The 17786-nt window shown below is 37.4% G+C and overlaps 1 protein-coding gene across 1 annotated transcript in view; it reads left to right on the forward strand.

The window, feature by feature from the left end:
- evi5l (ecotropic viral integration site 5 like) overlaps nucleotides 1-17786 on the forward strand; it is a 49039-nt gene that overhangs the window by 27081 nt on the left and 4172 nt on the right. The window contains exons 14-20 of the mRNA XM_081362082.1: nucleotides 2604-2720; nucleotides 2966-3106; nucleotides 3401-3574; nucleotides 3934-4080; nucleotides 4620-4715; nucleotides 5051-5146; nucleotides 9234-9441. Coding sequence (XP_081218208.1) covers nucleotides 2604-2720; nucleotides 2966-3106; nucleotides 3401-3574; nucleotides 3934-4080; nucleotides 4620-4715; nucleotides 5051-5146; nucleotides 9234-9441 — 979 coding nt within the window. The remainder of the gene's footprint in view (nucleotides 1-2603; nucleotides 2721-2965; nucleotides 3107-3400; nucleotides 3575-3933; nucleotides 4081-4619; nucleotides 4716-5050; nucleotides 5147-9233; nucleotides 9442-17786) is intronic.

Genomic DNA, 17786 nt, shown 5'->3' on the forward strand with positions numbered 1-17786 from the left:
AGTGTGAGTGAAAGGCATGTGTGAGAAGATGTTGGGTGTGGTGTGTGTCATGTTGAGTGTGAGCCTGACATGTTTCGCACTCAGAGCAACACTCTCTGGTCATATGTATTTTCCTGTGTTACACTCAAAATTGACCGCCATCCCATAGCATTGCTGATCTCAACAGAACTAGTGTGCCGTGTGCATCTAACAGCTAATCTTGTTGTTACTGTTTTTTTTTTGTTTTTTTTACAATCGTGTTTCTTGCAGCATCATTTATGAAATAAGGCAGTCTCTGGCTCTCTAGAACTCATAAAAACAACGAATACTCATATTTATCACCACCAAGGAGTTCTGGTGGGGAAAAAACTTTATAGACATCTTGGATTACCTTCTGATGGTACATTTTTCACTGTTTAAAAACCAACATGAGTTTACACGTCTCTTAAATCTTCTTCTAAAAATTCTTACATTTCAGTCTAATAAACCATGTAATGTTGCAGTTGATAAAAGTTGTTGCCTCAACAAAACCATTTTTTCTTTAATTTGGCAAAAATCTGCATGCACTCACCCCTCAAAATTCTCACACATTTCTTATTTTAGACCAGTTATTGGATTGTTTTACAGAGATATCAATTTCTTGATAGCTATAATAAAGACAACCCTACAGTTTAGATCTAACAGTATTTAATATGTTTAAGGGTGAGTTTGTATGTTGCTTATTCGACCTAAATCTGATGAATCTGGTTTCATTACCTGGGGCTCGCTGTGGTTGACATGAAATGTTATTTGTGGTCTACATTTCACATCAATTTTTAGCACACACACACACACACACACACACACACACACATATATATACATATTCATTTATATCATTTAGTTTTAAATTCCAAGTATCAGCGTTCAGTGAAATGTCATTAGTGGAGTCTGGGTCACTGGCAGCACTAATTTTCTCTTGTGAAAGGTTCATTTCCGCTGTGCTTTGCTGTCTGGAAAGGAAAGCGTGTGCTTTTTAGCTAAAAGTCCAGTCCTTCTACTAGTGCTTTACAAGTAAACCGAGGTAGAATGAGCGAGAGTTTATGCGATTGACACATCTGAGTAATACGGGTATGATGAAGTGACTGGAAGCCTAGAGGGAGGTAAGAAAAACAGAAGTAAAAGTCCGTGGGAACTAGTGTTCACACAAGTCTCCAGGGCAGGCCACAGCCCCCTCTGGTAGGCCACAGTATATGCAGACAGGACAAGGCAGAAGCACACTCACATCAACACCGCCACTACAGTGATCGATAATGCTACAAATTATCTAAAATTTCCAGAAGCATATCTGTTGCTCTGAGTAGACGTTTACAGAATGACTGTTTGTTTTTCATACATAACCTTACATTTCTTTGGAAATGCAAAAGAGGCTGAAATTGTTAATTTATGACATAATGGTCTAGAGGTCATGTGTTACCGTAAATGTAGGCACTAACCTCGATTGTCTTATCACTTTAATAGAATGGTAACAACAGTGATATTAGTATAATATAACACCAGTGTTTTTTTTATTATTATAACAATTAGAATATAAATTCTTCCACCGTTTTCACTTTTTCCATAGGGATTTAAAAAACTTTCTTCAATAAAAAATGTAATCCATAAATCACACATCTGTGCACTGAAATCTGTGAACATTACAAAAAGATTACAAGACTTTATACTACACAACAAATTACAAACAATAGGACACACAATATAATATGCAATCCTTTACATTTTAAAAGAATATAAAACACAACAGTCTTCACTGCAGGAAATATACATTGATTCTTATTAAAGCTGTCATTTGTGGTGTAATGAAAAAGACGGCAGCACAGTTATAATAGGCTGCTGTCACTTTAAGCCCCAATGCACGGATCAAATGTATTGGCGCACAGGCATTTTGACACAATTGTATGTGTATTTTTGGCCGTTCAAAAATTCATCGTCAAAGAGAACTGAACACACGCCATGTGAGAAGCAGCTTTCTGTGGGTGCGCTTAAGACACGAGTACCACATTGAGTTAATTTTTTGGGGCTTCATTTAACATCGGGCACATCCTGTGCTTTTTTTATTCATGCACGTTTCTTAGTCGCTCTAATGTGTCTATAAATTTAAGCAGACTTGCGCAAATATATTTACATATGCACGATTTAGCAAAAGCTTTACACGGTATTGCCACGATATATATATCATCATATCGCCTAGCCCTATAAACTGCTTTATATTACATCATTTGCAATGCTACATGGGAGCAGGAGGGCACTCGTTTCTGTTAACGCTTTCTTCTGATTGATGGATCCAAGGAATATGTGTTTTCGGGAACACTCCCAGGATGATCGCTTTTTTTTTTTTTTAGGATGTCAGAGCTGTCTTAAAAGGTTTATCTTGTTTGTTTTTTTGTGCATAAATGATTGGGATTTTTACTTCCTGAACCCATACTGTTGTGCTGTTGTTTAAAGAAATGCTCTTTTTGTACAGTTAAGCTTAATTTTGTTGTGTTCAGAATCCTTATATCTGATATACTCTGATGTAATGGCAGCCATTATAACCTTCTCTGCACCCACCAGTGTTTCAATCCATTTTGTCTCTCTGTCTGTAGTATACAGAGGAGTTTGTGAGTGGGCTGCAAACTCAGTTGGAACAGTCTCGTCTACAGGAAGCAGAACTACTCGGTGCTCTGAAAGAAATGCAGGACAAAGTGCTCGATCTGGAGAAGGTGTGTGTGCATGTGTGTCTGACTTTTTTCAGAATTCAGAATTTTCAAGTATGAATTGGAAAGATGCTTTTGCACCAGTGGTGATGATTAGATAATCAGTGGCGATGATACGGCTGATATGGCTTGTGCGCACACAAATGATAAGTGAAATCATTCTTTTGAATTGCATGAAAAAATATACTGCTTTTTAGTATTAAATGGTGCTGATGTATAATACTTAATGGTATATTGTCTGCATATTGTAGAGGAACAGCTCTCTGCCTGATGAGATTAATGTAGCTCAGCTGCAGGAGGAGCTGAAGCTGGTGAAACTGAGAGAGCAGGAGACCCTACGTTCCTTCAGAGAGATGCAAGAGGCCGTAACTGATCTCAACCACTGCTGGCAGGTGCAGAATCTACACAACCCTACTGAACTCTACACAACTTTACTGATCTTTACACAATTAAACTCTGTCCAAATCCTCTGAACTCTACAGAATTCAGATTTGTTTATGTTTTGCACTGCATTGTCATTTTCATTTGTTGATTGTTTTGAAATTCATAAAAAAGTATGAATTTCTGTTAATCAGGAATGGACTAATACAATTCTTTCCCGTTCTCCCCCACTCCATTACTTTCTACAGGTATTCAAATCGAATTCTTTGCCAAACTTTTTGTTTTGTTTAATTTTTTTATGACAGAATCATACGTCTCGTGGAGGAGGAGGAGGAGGAGGAGGCCATTGGAAAGAGTCTCCTAAGAAGAATGCGTTGAATGAGCTGCAGGATAAACTGATGAGTTTGAGACTGCGAGAGGCTCAGGGTCAGGCTGAACTCAAAGAGGTCAAACTTAAAAACCTGCAGCTGGAGAGCCAGGTTAGAACTGCAATGTCTGTCTGTGTCAGTGTTATTTTAGTATAAAAGTAATATATTTTTATATTTTTTGTTAATACTTTGAATTATAATTATAATATATATATACTGTTGGATTACTGCATTTGGGTTAGTTGGGTTACTGCATTTGCCTCTTAAAGAAACCCACATAGGTCTATGGACTACAGGACCTGCTCTATCTTTATACACAACTACCACTTTAATACACAGTTAGTGAATTTATACATTGGTGGCCAGCACCAATTAACACATATACACACATAATGGCCATTACACAAAATAAACAAATATGAAAACATCCAATATACCCATAGAAAAAAAAAAAACTCTTCTCTCCATAGAACCAGATCAACTGTAAACTAGTTGGCAGACATGAGCAAGAGAGCGCAAGCCTGCAGGAGAGACTGCAGAATGCTCTTTCTCACAACAAAACACTACAAAGCCAGCTCAACGAAATGAAGAGAAAGCAGGCCGAGTTTGACTGCAAGGTACAACGCATTCACAGTCATACAACTCAGGATGGACAGATTCAATGAGATAAACAGTAAATGGGATGCACAGTAAATCAGTGCCACATCGGTTATTGCCTAGCATGTGACATTTTTTAGATTACCTTCATCATCTAATGCTCACTAAAAGTAAATCTTTAAAAACACTAAGTAAAACACTAAAAACACTAAGTTAAGTGTCAAAATAAATAAAAAATATCATGCTGTAGTTTATCTTGCTGTAATGACTATATTCACTTGTAGCATTTACAGTGATTAATCTTAGTTTTTAATGTTTTATTATTTATTTGTTTAGACAATAGTATATAATTTTAATATATGCCATTTATCCGTCATCAGCCATAACATAAAACAATTATCCCCTTATCAGTATTAGCCAGAATTTTAATATCAGTGCATCCCTAGCAAATAGACATAGCTAGACTACAACCAAAATTACATTTATAGATTAATGCGTTAATTAGAATGTAGAATTTGATGTGCATAATGTAGAAATAATTTAGCTGTCTTACCTTTAGAGCAAAGAAGAGGTGATGGCAGTGCGTTTAAGAGAAGCTGACAGCATGGCCGCTATGGCTGAACTCCGGCAAAAGATAGCCGACCTAGAAATACAGGTGAGAAATACAGGCCTACATAACTGTGCAATAACTGTGTCTACTTGACTATTTAACAGAAGTTGTATTTCTCTTCTGTAAAACAGCTATGCCACTTGGTATAATGCACAAGTTTTTGTTGAATTTTAAGGAAATATTAGCAATAAGTTCATTACATCTCATTAAATAGTTTAATGCAAATATCAGGATTACATTGGCTATTGCTCTATAGATAAAGCTCTCTCAATATTGATAAATATCGGTTGACCACTAAGTGTGTTACATATGGTCTGTTTTCTGTGTATATATACAGAGTATAATCAAGTGTAAATGTGTGTTGTATGTATTGCCTACAGAAAGAGGAAGGACTGATCCAAGGCCAGCTGAATCACTCAGACTCCAAACAGTATATAACTCAACTGAGGCAGCAGATCGCTGAACTTAAGAACGAGGTGAGATTTTCACGAACAAACACACCCATACATGCACTAGTATGCAAGTTCAGCTGCTATCTGTAACGGTCTTTGCACTTGCATCGTAATCTGTGATCAGAAAAAAAAACCACATTATTGTAGCTAAAAAAGCACTTACTGTACCATGATCCCTACTACACAAACCTGGTTTCTCAAATTTTCATTTATTCCTATTAGTATGGCTCTTTTATATGTTTTATAGTCTGCACTTTGCCACCATTTTTCTTAGTACACTCTATGAGTGGTTACATTTCCACCTCATTTTAGAGTGGTATTGTAGTGCTTTTCTTGGCATTTGGGAGCCTCCCTAACCACAATAAAAACCACTCGAAAATCTTTTTCCCCATTCCCCCATATGCCCTCACACACACAGGCGGCTTTGATGGTTTGATACTGCGGTGCTTTACCCACACACCCTGTCACAACCCGGTCTCACGCACTTCATGTGATGATCTTGCTCATTTGTAGAAAAACCTTTCGTGACAGGGGGGTGTGAGAGTGTGTTGACATTCTGTTTCTCTTGAATGTATTTCCCTCCCTTTCACCTCTCTGTTCACGTATAAGAGTCTTTCATCTCTCGTTTTCATCCATCTTTTCGTTTTTTGATTTCGTCATCGCCACTCACGTTTCCTCTCGCTCGATAGCTTTGCTTGTGTCAGTGTTTACATACAAATTTGAAGTGATTATGCTCCAGTTTCATGGTTACTGTAATCACTGAGTTGAGATGCATTGTGGGCGCTTTCAAAGGACGGATTTACATCAGCGTTTTACATGTGCTCATATTCAGCCATGAAATCAGGTCACCATATGTTCTGTAGTGCCAAAGACTTAGAATCATTTTTGATCAAAACAAATCAACTTGAAGAAACCCCACAGTCTTACATAACACAAGATGATTGCGAATTTCAGGGCAACTTTTTTTTGTACTTTAACAGTATAAAATAACTGGTAAATATTATAATTGGGGGTTTCGATACTGTCAAATGAATTTGTACTAACTAGCTAATTTATCCTTTACCTTTACCATGAAAAACTTTTCTATTATATATTGTGTATTTATTAGTGCTGATTAAAATTTTACATGAAATGCCAAAGAATTCAAATCAAATTATTTGCAATTAATCGCACATCACTATTTAGACAGAAAATTTAAATCATTCAAAAACATTCATTCATTTCATTTATGGTGGCCGACAAATCCATTGAATAGACATTGCAAAAGGTGGCTTTAGGTAGCAATATATACCAAATGCATTGTTTTTTTCCATGTCATTGAACATAAACCAGTCACTAGCCTGCAGTTCACAACCATCTATTTCTATTAAATTTGTCTGGTGTCAAGGCTGTCTATATCTATATATATATATATATATATTATTTTTTTTTATTATTATTATTATTTTAGCCTTTCGAGATTAAAAAAAAAATCTCGGTGATGTCCTAATTCGGAAGTGCTGTGCACTGACTTTTGCTCTGTGGTTTTGGCTGAAACGAGATCAACCAGACAGAGGAAGTGAGAGGTGGGGCTTGTGTAGATGATTGTCTCAGGAAGCTTTTCCATTGGTTAACCACAGCCCCTCCCACTCCCACACTCACAAATTGCTAAAGAACTTGGGTTGGGAAACCCATGACGTTTCAGATCTGAGATTTTAGCAGAATACCTGTTTAAGTCTCTCACGAATGTTAGGACAGACACACACATACACACGCTATCACACTCACTTATGCTCACTGACTCAGAAGGGAAGATCTGAAATGAGAGCGAAAAATTGTGGTCCATTTCTGTCACGCAAGAAAATCCACTCACTACGTGATTCACACACATCCATAGTCGCATATTCACCAAGGGCACATGTAGATTTAAGCATACAAATGGTACAACAAACGTTACATATCAAAACAAACATGCAAAAAGTCTTGAAGATCGATATGGAGCCAAATTAAAAAAAAAAAATAGATAAAAAAATACATTTAGATATACTAATAGGTAAAAAAACTAAGGTAAATAGATAAAACCACTAAATTCCATTTAACCACATAAAATATCATTTGTGAATTGTGTAACATTTTAGTAAAAAGCCTCTTAATCAATTTGGTAACACTTTATTTTAAGGCGAGTTACAGGTTACATGTACTTGCTATAGTAATAACAGTAAATTATGCATAATTACAAGTAACTAACCCTGACCTTAACCCTATAGTAAGTACATGTAGTTAATTAATATTACTCAGTACTTATTTGTGTAATTACACAGTAAGAACATCTTCGAATAAATCGGGACCATTAATTAAAACCAAACCACAGGGTGTTTTACAGAGAATTCTCAGTGACAAACTGATCTTAATCACGTAGCTTGTGTATACTTTGCTCTAACACCCCCCTGATAAGCAGAATTTAAATTCTCCATCAGCACACATTGAAGACCACTGATTGTTGCTATGGAAACATACCAACCCGTTGAAAAAAAATTGCGGTAAATGTGGTGTGGTGTGCCTTTTAATGTCAATGTTTTTATTTTACAGATAATTAAAGACATTTCTGTTTGATTCTCAGAAAATAAACCACAAACTCATGTTATGAACATTTTCAGATTTAACCCTTTTTTAACAGGTCAAAAGTGAGTCAGTGATTTATTTTACAGTGTCTACTTTAGCTAATGTTGTTCTTTTTTATGGTTATGAATACATCACATCACTTTCATAGTGTATGTTTTTTTTTTTTATGCTTACCAGGCCTTTTAATGAGCTAAATCAGCTATACTTCCTTGGTCAACCACCCTCACTACGTTTTCCATATGCTGGCACTGCTTCATTCCGATACTATTACAGTTTTTATTAATATTTAATAAGAGTTTTTGGTTTTATATTTTCCATCTTCATCAGTTTAGTAATTTTGCTATGCACTTTTTGTAATTTTGTTAAAAAAAAAAAAAAAAAAAAAATTATATATATATATATAATATTATTATTATTATTTTTTTTGTCTATAGTTTTATGAATGTTTGTTTTAGTTTTAGATATTTTAGCACATCAAGTTAAACTTAGATGAAAATGAGAAATGTGAAATAAAATACGTTTTTTTATATTTTATTTTATTTCAGTTAAAGGGTTCAATTCTGTCATTAATTACTCAGCCTCATGTCATTCCATCTTCAGAACAAATATGAAGATATTTTTAATGAAATCCGAGAGGTTTCTGAACCACCCATGTGCAGCAACGTCATTTCAACTTTTAAGGCCCAAAAAGGTTATAAAGGCGTTGTTAAAATAGTCCATCTGACTACAGTGGTTCAACCTTAATGTTATGAAGTGACGAGAATACTTTTTGTGCGCAAAAAAACAAAGAAAAATAATTACTTTATTCAACAATCTCTTCTCTTCCACGTCATTCTCCTACACTGTTGATGTAGTGTAAACAGTGCAGCGCTTCCTGGTTCTACGTCAAAACGGCGCCTCGCTATTGGCTAGCTCCTGCGTCAGCATCACACGCATGTGCCATGGTGCTCACATGACCAGCGTCGGCCAATAGTAAGGCGCCGTTCTGACATAGAACCCGGAAGCGCTGCACTGTTTACTCTACATCAACAGCGTAGGAGAATGACGTAGAAGAGAAGAGATTGATTATTTTTATTATCAAGTCATTATTTTGGGGGGTTTTGCGCACAAAAAGTATTCTCAACGCTTTATAACTTTACATTTGAACCACTGTAGTCACATGGACTATTTTAAAGATGTCTTTACTACCTTTCTGGGCCTTGAAAGTTGCAATGATGTTGCTGCATATGGGTGGTTCAGAAACCTCTCGGATTTCATCAAAAATATCTTCATTTGTGTTCCAAAGATAAAGTTCTTGCGGGTTTGGAACAACAGGGTGAGTAATTAATGACAGAATTTTCATATGGTTTTAGTTTTTTCGTTTTACTCAACTATAATAACCCTGGCTAGACGGGCACCAATACAGCATAAACTACCTTGAAAACAGGTCTTTTCTGCAGGGCTGTGCATTTGTAAGAATATTTGCTGGAATATAGAACTTGTCAACTTGCCCTTCTCTTGAACATTTTAGATCAGGCAGCTGCGTGGACAGTGCTCCAAGTTCCAGAATACCAGTGGTGGTGCTTATCAGGACCTATGTTTGGAAAGCCCAGCGTCTGCAGAAGGCGATTACCTCAGTTCAGACGAGGACCTTCTTCAGAGCCACCTGCCTGTGACCGCCCTGTATCCGCATCACTCGTCACCTCGTCTGGACAGTCAAGGCAGCACGGACAGCGATGGAGAGGAAAGGAACCCCATTCAAAACCCCTGCCAAGACCCTCTGCCTAACCAGCAGCAGCTTTACCCGGGCATGGTGTGTGCCGAAGGACTCGAGAACTGAGATTCCTTGAAATTGTGGGACAAGGAGAATTGAAACCTTTAGAAAAAGACATGATTAGACTGCACAAAATGCACACATATATAGCGTGAGAGAGAGATTATGTACATTCACCCAAAAGCTGTCAGAGGTAGGGCAGGAAACTGATGCATAGCGCAACACTCTCATAGTATATGTTTCCCTCACTCTAGCTGTGTCCGAAATCTGAAAAAACGCCGCCTTTACTGGCAGTATACGAAAGTATGATGGCACCAAGGCCTTCCATCTGTTCGACTTATAATGTTACCACAAACCTGTGCATTCAGTTTGGCGGTTCGTGCTAAAATGACATCTGATAAAGAGATAAGAAATACAAGATTCTTTTTCATGTTTTTGAAAACTTGAGATTACATTTTATACAGAAATTGCATTGTGTTCACAAAAGTATTTCTTTGGTTTATGTCTAAACTTCACTTGAATTTGTTCTAGATCATTAGACGTGACGTTTGGTGTCTTGGAAGCTGGCCTGAAACTAGTTTCCTAAGGCGGTACGTTCATACAACCACATGGCAGCTGCCTTCGGTTTCGGACACAGCCTCTGTCTCTCTCTCTTATTCTTTCTCTTTGCCTTACTCTCTCTTTTACTGTCTTTTTGTTAGTGTGTCTGTTGCACTACATGTAATTCTTAAACGTATTGTATTCATAGGACTGAATTCTACCAACATATATATTCTCCTCTCAGAGTGCCAGAAAGTTCGGTCATTTTCGCCATTTTCTCCTATCAAAGACAACAGTGTGGCTTTGAAACTACCTCTAAGGGTGCTGTCACAATTGCCTGGTCCGAACCCGAGTTCGATCGCTCCCCCCCTCGTCACGACGCAGGAGAAGGCGTTAAAACACATAGCGTTGCTCAACTTAATTTTATATTATGTTTTTTGAACCTTTGGTATTGTTTTCCAAGCGTCAGCACATAATGGCACTTGCGTCTATCTGCCGCGTATGTACTGCAAATGTTCTAAAGAGCGCGGGAGTCCATTTCTGCTGAAGGCAAGCAGAATTGAGATATACATTCTCTCTGCTTGCAGTGCGTCAGTCACACTTGTCAGGAAATTGAGTGAGAACACACACAAACACAAAAGGTGCATCCCTATTTGCATACTTGTGCACTATTCTTTGCCGTTTTGTAGTATTAAAAGTGTGAGTAGCATGTTCACACTGAAAATTCCTAAAAGAAAAAGTACACTTTAAATACTCGGATGATGCACTTAATTAACTCAAAAAATGAAGTGTGGAATGTTGGACACTTCATCCACTCATCTTTCACGGCTTTGATTAAGTAGTGGAGGGGGAGGGGCTTTCAGACCGATGTTGAATGACAAAGTAACCTTATAAAATTCATACACTGTTGAGTTCATTGTGCATAAGTACATAGTGTGTACGTGCATAGTGTAGGGTTGGGTATCTTTTGAATTTTAACGATTCCGATTCTGTTTATTAATTCTGATTCTTATCGATTCCTAATTTCGATTCCAAACTTGGATATCATTAACATTTCTTTTAAGTCTTAATGCAAAACATGCAAATTTTTTGACATTTTTTTTACTATTCAGTATGAGCGGCGGCTTTCTGTGTACACTTTTTCAATGTGTGCGCAGCACATAAAAAAGTGCACGAATCCTCTTGCGCTTGAATGGTTTAAAATCACTCAATTTTACAACAAGTATTACTTAAAGGGGGGGGGTGAAACACTAAGTTTCAGTCAATCTCATGTTAATCTTGAGTACCTGTAGAGCAGGGGTGGGCAAACTTTTTGGCTCAAGGGCCACACTGGGTTTTAAAAATTTGACAGAGGGCCGGCCCAGTAGCAGATTATGAAGCACGATCTCATGAAAGTGCGTATCTATACCACAAATTTTATTTCTCGTGCCATTTATATGCCAAAAATGTTTTTTTTTTTTTTTTTGCGTGCATGCTACACACTGTAAACCCCTTGGTTAGGATTAGGGGTGTGGAGTGCGTGCCTATTACACGCCATAAAGTGCATATCATATGCACGCGAAAACATATTATGCACTACAAATACAATTCGTGGTATTCGCATTTTCATAAGATCGGGCTGAGCAAACAGACAATGTTGTGGCAATGTCTGTGCGAAATTCAACAACTGAGAGACGACATTCTGACAATAATTTTTTTATGCTAGATATCCCCCATTTAGCATGTTATGTTTTGATGTTAATTCTTAAAGATGTTAGATAATTATAGCCTATACTTTTTAAATATTGTTTATCCTTATTATTATTTAATGGCCTAACAGTAAATTGGAAACAAAACATCTGCAAGTGTACACTTAGAAGAGTAAAAATTACAGGTTACGTTAATTCAACTTTATTAAAACTGAATGGCAATTTGCACTTCCAAAAGTCATACATTTGTGGAAATAAACGAATATACAAATTTATTTTAAGAATAATAAAATAAAACATAAAAGGCAAAGGGAGATCAGAACATTTAATGAAAAAAAAAAACGGGTTCTGTACATGGCAGACAGGGGAGCGTAGTCGAAAGCCGGACGATAAAGGTCGGTAAAAGGAATCGGGCAGGATACATCCACAAATCCAGAGGAGCAAAGAAACTAAATAGCAGACAAATCAAAGGAAAAACTAAGGTGTGCAAGCGGTTACCAAACATTTTTTTTTCTCATTGAGTTTCCAAAAAAGGAAAAAACATTAACGTGCAACAAGTCTATGCGCTTAAGCAGCTGTCTGTTTGGTTTCCATGGTGACGCGTCATTGCTTGTTACGTGACACACCGCAGCCACAACAGCGCTGAATGAATGATGATCTGCTTTTATGTCATTTTTCCTTTTTTACATTTGTTAGCTATGGCATGCAATATCTGATATTCCGATTGTCAAATATATGCAACGCAATATATATATATATATATATATATATATATATATATATATATATATATATATATATATATATAACGCAAAGTATTGCAAGAAAAAAGGCACAATTAATGCGATCTTAAGACAGTTTTTTTAAATACTCGGCGGGCCGGATTAAACAGCCTAACGGGCCGCATGTGGCCCGCGGGCCGTAGTTTGCCCACCCCTGCTGTAGAGTATTATTGCATCCTTCGTATCTCCAAAAAGTCTTTAGTTTTATTACATTTATAAAAGAAAGATAGGCTGTACCGAGTCTTTCCGGAAAAAAACGAGCGGCTGGAGGCGTGCCATGTGGGCGGTGCTAACGCGCCGATAGCTAACAACACAGAGACATTTGAAGCAGTTTGTCTATGAGTTTTACTCACCACCTGCGGTTCCAACGCACGACCGTGAACCTTTATCGTTGGGACTGCTAAATCCGGCGTCGAACTGGGCCTTGTTTATAAAACAATCATCGTCGAAATGCAGGGAATAAACAAAGTCCTGTGACTGCAGCGAGCACAGCGCTGAGGTACTGCTTTCGCTCTCTCGCTCTGGTGGTCTACGGGTGCGCGCACGCCCTTCCGAGAGCCCTTAGGACCCATATAACGAAATTCCGCCCTATCTTACGTAAGACAGAGCCATACTCGAAAAAAATTTCCGAAACTTGTGACAAACCGGAAGGAGTATTTTTGGAACAAAAATACTCCTTCAAACGTACAACTTAACTTTTGAAACTTTGTCCATGTTTAGCATGGGAATCCAACTCTTTAACAGTGTAAAAAACTCAGTATGCATGAAACAGCAATTCACCCCCCCTTTAAGTATTAAGTTAGGATTAAGTAAGTACCTTAAGTAAGGATTTTGGATTCCCAACCCTAGCAGTGTGTATCATTTGGGACGCAACTACAGATTTATAGAATCAAATGTCAGCAGCGAACCGTAGCCCAGACCTCCCTGTGTTAGGCGGACTTGGGTACGTTTTGTGGATGCGCTCCCGAGTTCAGAAAACAACGTTCACATCATCCAAACTCTTACGTCGATCAAACCCGGGCGGGCACAAAAAGTGCTAATGTGAAAGCACCCTAATTTAACCAGATGCTCCCTTTGAGCGTACCAAATTCACCAATACAACAGCCATCTGGCTTGAAATGAGGTGGCAGAGGAGAGAAAAATTGAGGAGTTTGGATTAGCAACATCCTATCAAATCTTTGGCTTTGGAAATCATAGTCACGCTCAGTTGGTGCCTAATGTAGGGACCATCTCTCTCTTTGTCCTCTGTTTCTTTAGAGGCTTGCAGCAGAAATGGTGCTGGACGTTCTTCATTTTTGAGTGTTTTTCTTCTGAAGAGGATGTTTACCTCTTATGTTTTTCTCAAACGCAACAGACACTACAATCACTTTAATGAGAGGTAAAGGCTGAAGGAGAATAAGAATGAACAAAGTCGTATTATATAATGTAATAGGGATGTTAATAGTTACATACATGCGTAGATGAATATTACCGTAGCTCATCCATGTATTTGTGTTTTATACAAAAACAACGAAAGGTGATCAAAATTTTGGATGGAGAAAAAAAAATCCATTCCACAAGAAAACTATTGTGTGTCAACATTGCCAAATGTTTATTTTTTATGTTATTTATGTTTATTTCTTGTTTTTTTTTTTTATATAATGTACATGTACTTCATGCATACAGAGGCCAAAATATTTAATATTTAATTCATACTATTCTTCTGTGCCAATCCTGAAAAACAGCTTGAGGCTGAAACTACAGGGTCTCCAGTAAAGAGATTAGTTTAAAAAAAGGTAAAGAAATGAAAAACAACTGCTGCTATGACATTTCTAGTTATTTTATTATTATTTTTAAAAATGTTCACAAGGATAACCCCTCTCCCATGTAGAGTAGATCTATATGTCCAAGATATACTGTGAACTTATTATTGACTTGATGCTCGTCGGCAATGAGTTGCCTAGACTTGATTTGCATTTCACAAATCTGCGTTTAACCACCAGTTATAGTCAGTTGCTGATCTTGACTTTTAACGGTTAACATGAGATTTTGAGTTTGCGCTGATTCTAAAGCAACTTCCTAAAGTGTTTGTGATGACTTGCTCATGGTTGTGTTATTGAAGCAAGTCTTTTTGACTTGTAGAGCTACTGCTTGCTTGCATTTGATTGGACTACAGAAGGTTTACAAACAAACGTAACTACTAAACTAAATGACAATTGATACGAAATAATGTGAGATTTTGTATATATGCGTATATTGATAACAATTTTCTTCCTTTTAAGCAAGTTTGGTCACTTGAATTATTCTAGCCACTATTTCGTAACCCGTCCGAGACTTCCATCTGTCTACGATGTCGTGTTTGTCTGACCACACTTGGTGCATCAGTGTCATTGCCTTTCCCCACTACTGCCTCATTCCGCTAAAGCTCATCGGTCGTTGCATTAATCAGACATTTTAGGTGTTTACGTGACTTTCTGAGAGCAAAACACTTCCGTCCCTCTGCTCAGACGCGACATTTGCACCCTTTATTGACAAAAAACAGTGAGAAGCTGCTCTCAATGTCTCTGACATTGATGCATTACAAGACATCAAAAATCTGAACGGGAAGCCATTTAAGTGTGTTCATAAAGCATATCTACTTTTGAGTGGTCGGCTCTCAAGATAATCTGGGGTTGCTGTTTTAACTTCTCAGTGTTGTATTGACTGACACTTGTCTTTTGTTTTCTCCGGAATTGTTTATGAATGGGATTGATTGTGTGGAGTGGCTATTTTTCCTTTCATCAAACCTGTTCTACCCCTTTTACTTTTCAAAATATCTCATGGACATGTTATAGCTGAAGCAAATTAGTTCAGTCATAATATTTTATGCATTCAGACTTTTTGCAGTACAAATTCAAAACTAAACTTTACACCTCCAGCATCAACCCCTACTAGGTTTTTACTCTGATTTAGCACATCCTTCCTGTTCTGCAATGACCTTTGTAACATTTAAAATCATCCACAAAACTGGTTTCAGAACTGTGTTACGTTTATAAACCGGTGTTCTTGACAAGAAAAGCAGCAAGTAAAGGAAGTTGCCGTGCACCTTTCATTCGCTGGTCTTCAAAGCGAAACCTCAGAGGGTCCCAGTAGATGAAGAACTTATTCACGCAGTCATTGTTCTGGTTTGGGACTGTTGGATTTCAAACAGTCGAAGGAAACTGTCCTCACAACTTGATTACAACACACAACGGTTTTGTGGTGTGCGTTTTAGCTTCTGAAGAATATTTGCTAATAGGAAATCAGAAATGTCTGTTTTGAAATTAACTTGAGAGAATGAGTTTGGTAACCATTGGTGTTAATTGAGTCGATTTTGTTTTAAAGTCATTTTTACAGTATGGTCGAACACATTTCTGTCTCACATTGAGCTCATTGACTAAATTGTTTTGTGATCAGCAGAAAAAAGGTTGAATGAAAAATGTTATGATGATGATGTGGTATTATGAGTCAGTTTTCCCTGCATAAGGTCCTTCACATATCTCAGAAACACTGTACCACTGTTCCAGTTAAAGCTGAATACCTTTATTTACTGTTATTTGCAGCATCTTTTGTGAGTTTTATCTCTCACCGTTTTTGTTTTTTGCTTGTTTTTAAGGTTGTCATGTCAACAATGTTCATAATGAAACTCCGATTTGTTTCCTTACTACAACAACACTGCATACATGCACGCTTTTATGCATGCAAACCGCTGGTCAAAAGAACACTGTTCATGTATCGTTTAATGCCTCCTACATATCAGGATATGTTTTAAATGGTAGTATACTAAATCATTCCATCAATTCTTTTTGTCCTCCTCTTTTTAAGATGAGAAGAAAGTGTGGTGTACCCTGCCTTATTTATTTTTATTTATTTGATTTCTTTTTGTATATAGCGCATGTAATATCATCAGTGTTACAAGCATACAGAAATTGTGAATACTATGCATCAAATGTAGTATGACACAGTGTGCATTAAAACAGCAACCCTAAAAGCAGAGGTCAGAACGTCATCACATCATGCTTTCAGGTCTAGCCATGTTAAATAAATGGCCAGCGAGGGCATGAAGTCATAAAGCAGAGGCTGATCTGACATCATCTCCTCTATAGTGCTCCAATAGCTGCCTTACCTCCTTTCACCAGTCTGTAAATGTCCAATTGTCTCCCTGTTCCACCCATCAATTTACATCCTCTCTCTCCTACAATTTTACTGATGTGTTATTAAGAATGACAGTACTAAAGATTATATAAATGGCAATGTTATCAAATGATGATCCAGTGTTCTGTATTTGATGATAAATAAAATGTATTTAAAAATAAAAAAAAACATTTACATTCGCAAAGTGCACATTTTGGTATTGTGTAGGTATTATTTTGCATTTACGATGTTAAAACTATTTCATTATTTATTTACGTGGAAAACATTTTTAAAACTCATCTGGCTTAACTAATAAACCTAGTCTAACCAAACTAACCAAAAGAGTTTCTTCCTATTCTCCGCCCCATAGTGAAATGTCACATTGGTTGGCCTAAATGCAAGAGGACTTAATGTCAGTTATCTATATGGTTTCAAGGCATGAGCTAAAAAAGCAAAGTCTTGTTGCACCTCACACAACCACATTCTCCACGGTTCGTCAAGTGTTTCTACAGCCTCATCACTTTTCCCTCTCTTCCTCTCTTCTTCATCCATCTGCATGGGGGTCTGAATCGGTTTGCTGCCTTCCTAGCAGGGGCAAAAGCAAATTTGAGTTTGAATGATGTGTCATAATCACACCTTCACAACCATATCGCACTGTTAGGCCTATTTATGGTTTAGATTTGCAATGAATGACTATTGCAAGAATTTTTGCAACTCAAGAGTGATTTTTTATTAGTCACATCCATGCACCGCTGAACAAAATAAGTGCCTTTCAGATGTATGCAACAGAACGTGTTTTCTTTTCGATGAGACCACCCTGATTTATTTTGCTGGTAGTTTTCCTTCGCACTGCAGAAGTCAGACTCAGTATCATTCGAGTTTGTAGAGCTCGAGGCAGAGCGCGCGGCGGAAACTGACGCGTCTGTGGTCGGCCGGCGCTGTGAACGCGCGTTACCTCGCGAAGTTTCAGTTTTGCTGCGCTTTAAGGAACGCGCACCTGTCCTCAGTGATTTATTACTGCTGGTGACAGAGACACATACGACGCCGTAGTTCGGCCTAATCTTTTTGAAATAAATACAGTTAGATAAAAGATATAGCCTACTGCATTTAATGGGCATTTTATCTTAGAAACACCTCGAAAAAACTATTGGCTTGCTCTGGGCGCATCT

This window comes from Scardinius erythrophthalmus (genome assembly GCF_964197995.2).
Source record: "Scardinius erythrophthalmus genome assembly, chromosome: 3".
Classification (NCBI taxonomy): domain Eukaryota; kingdom Metazoa; phylum Chordata; class Actinopteri; order Cypriniformes; family Leuciscidae; genus Scardinius; species Scardinius erythrophthalmus.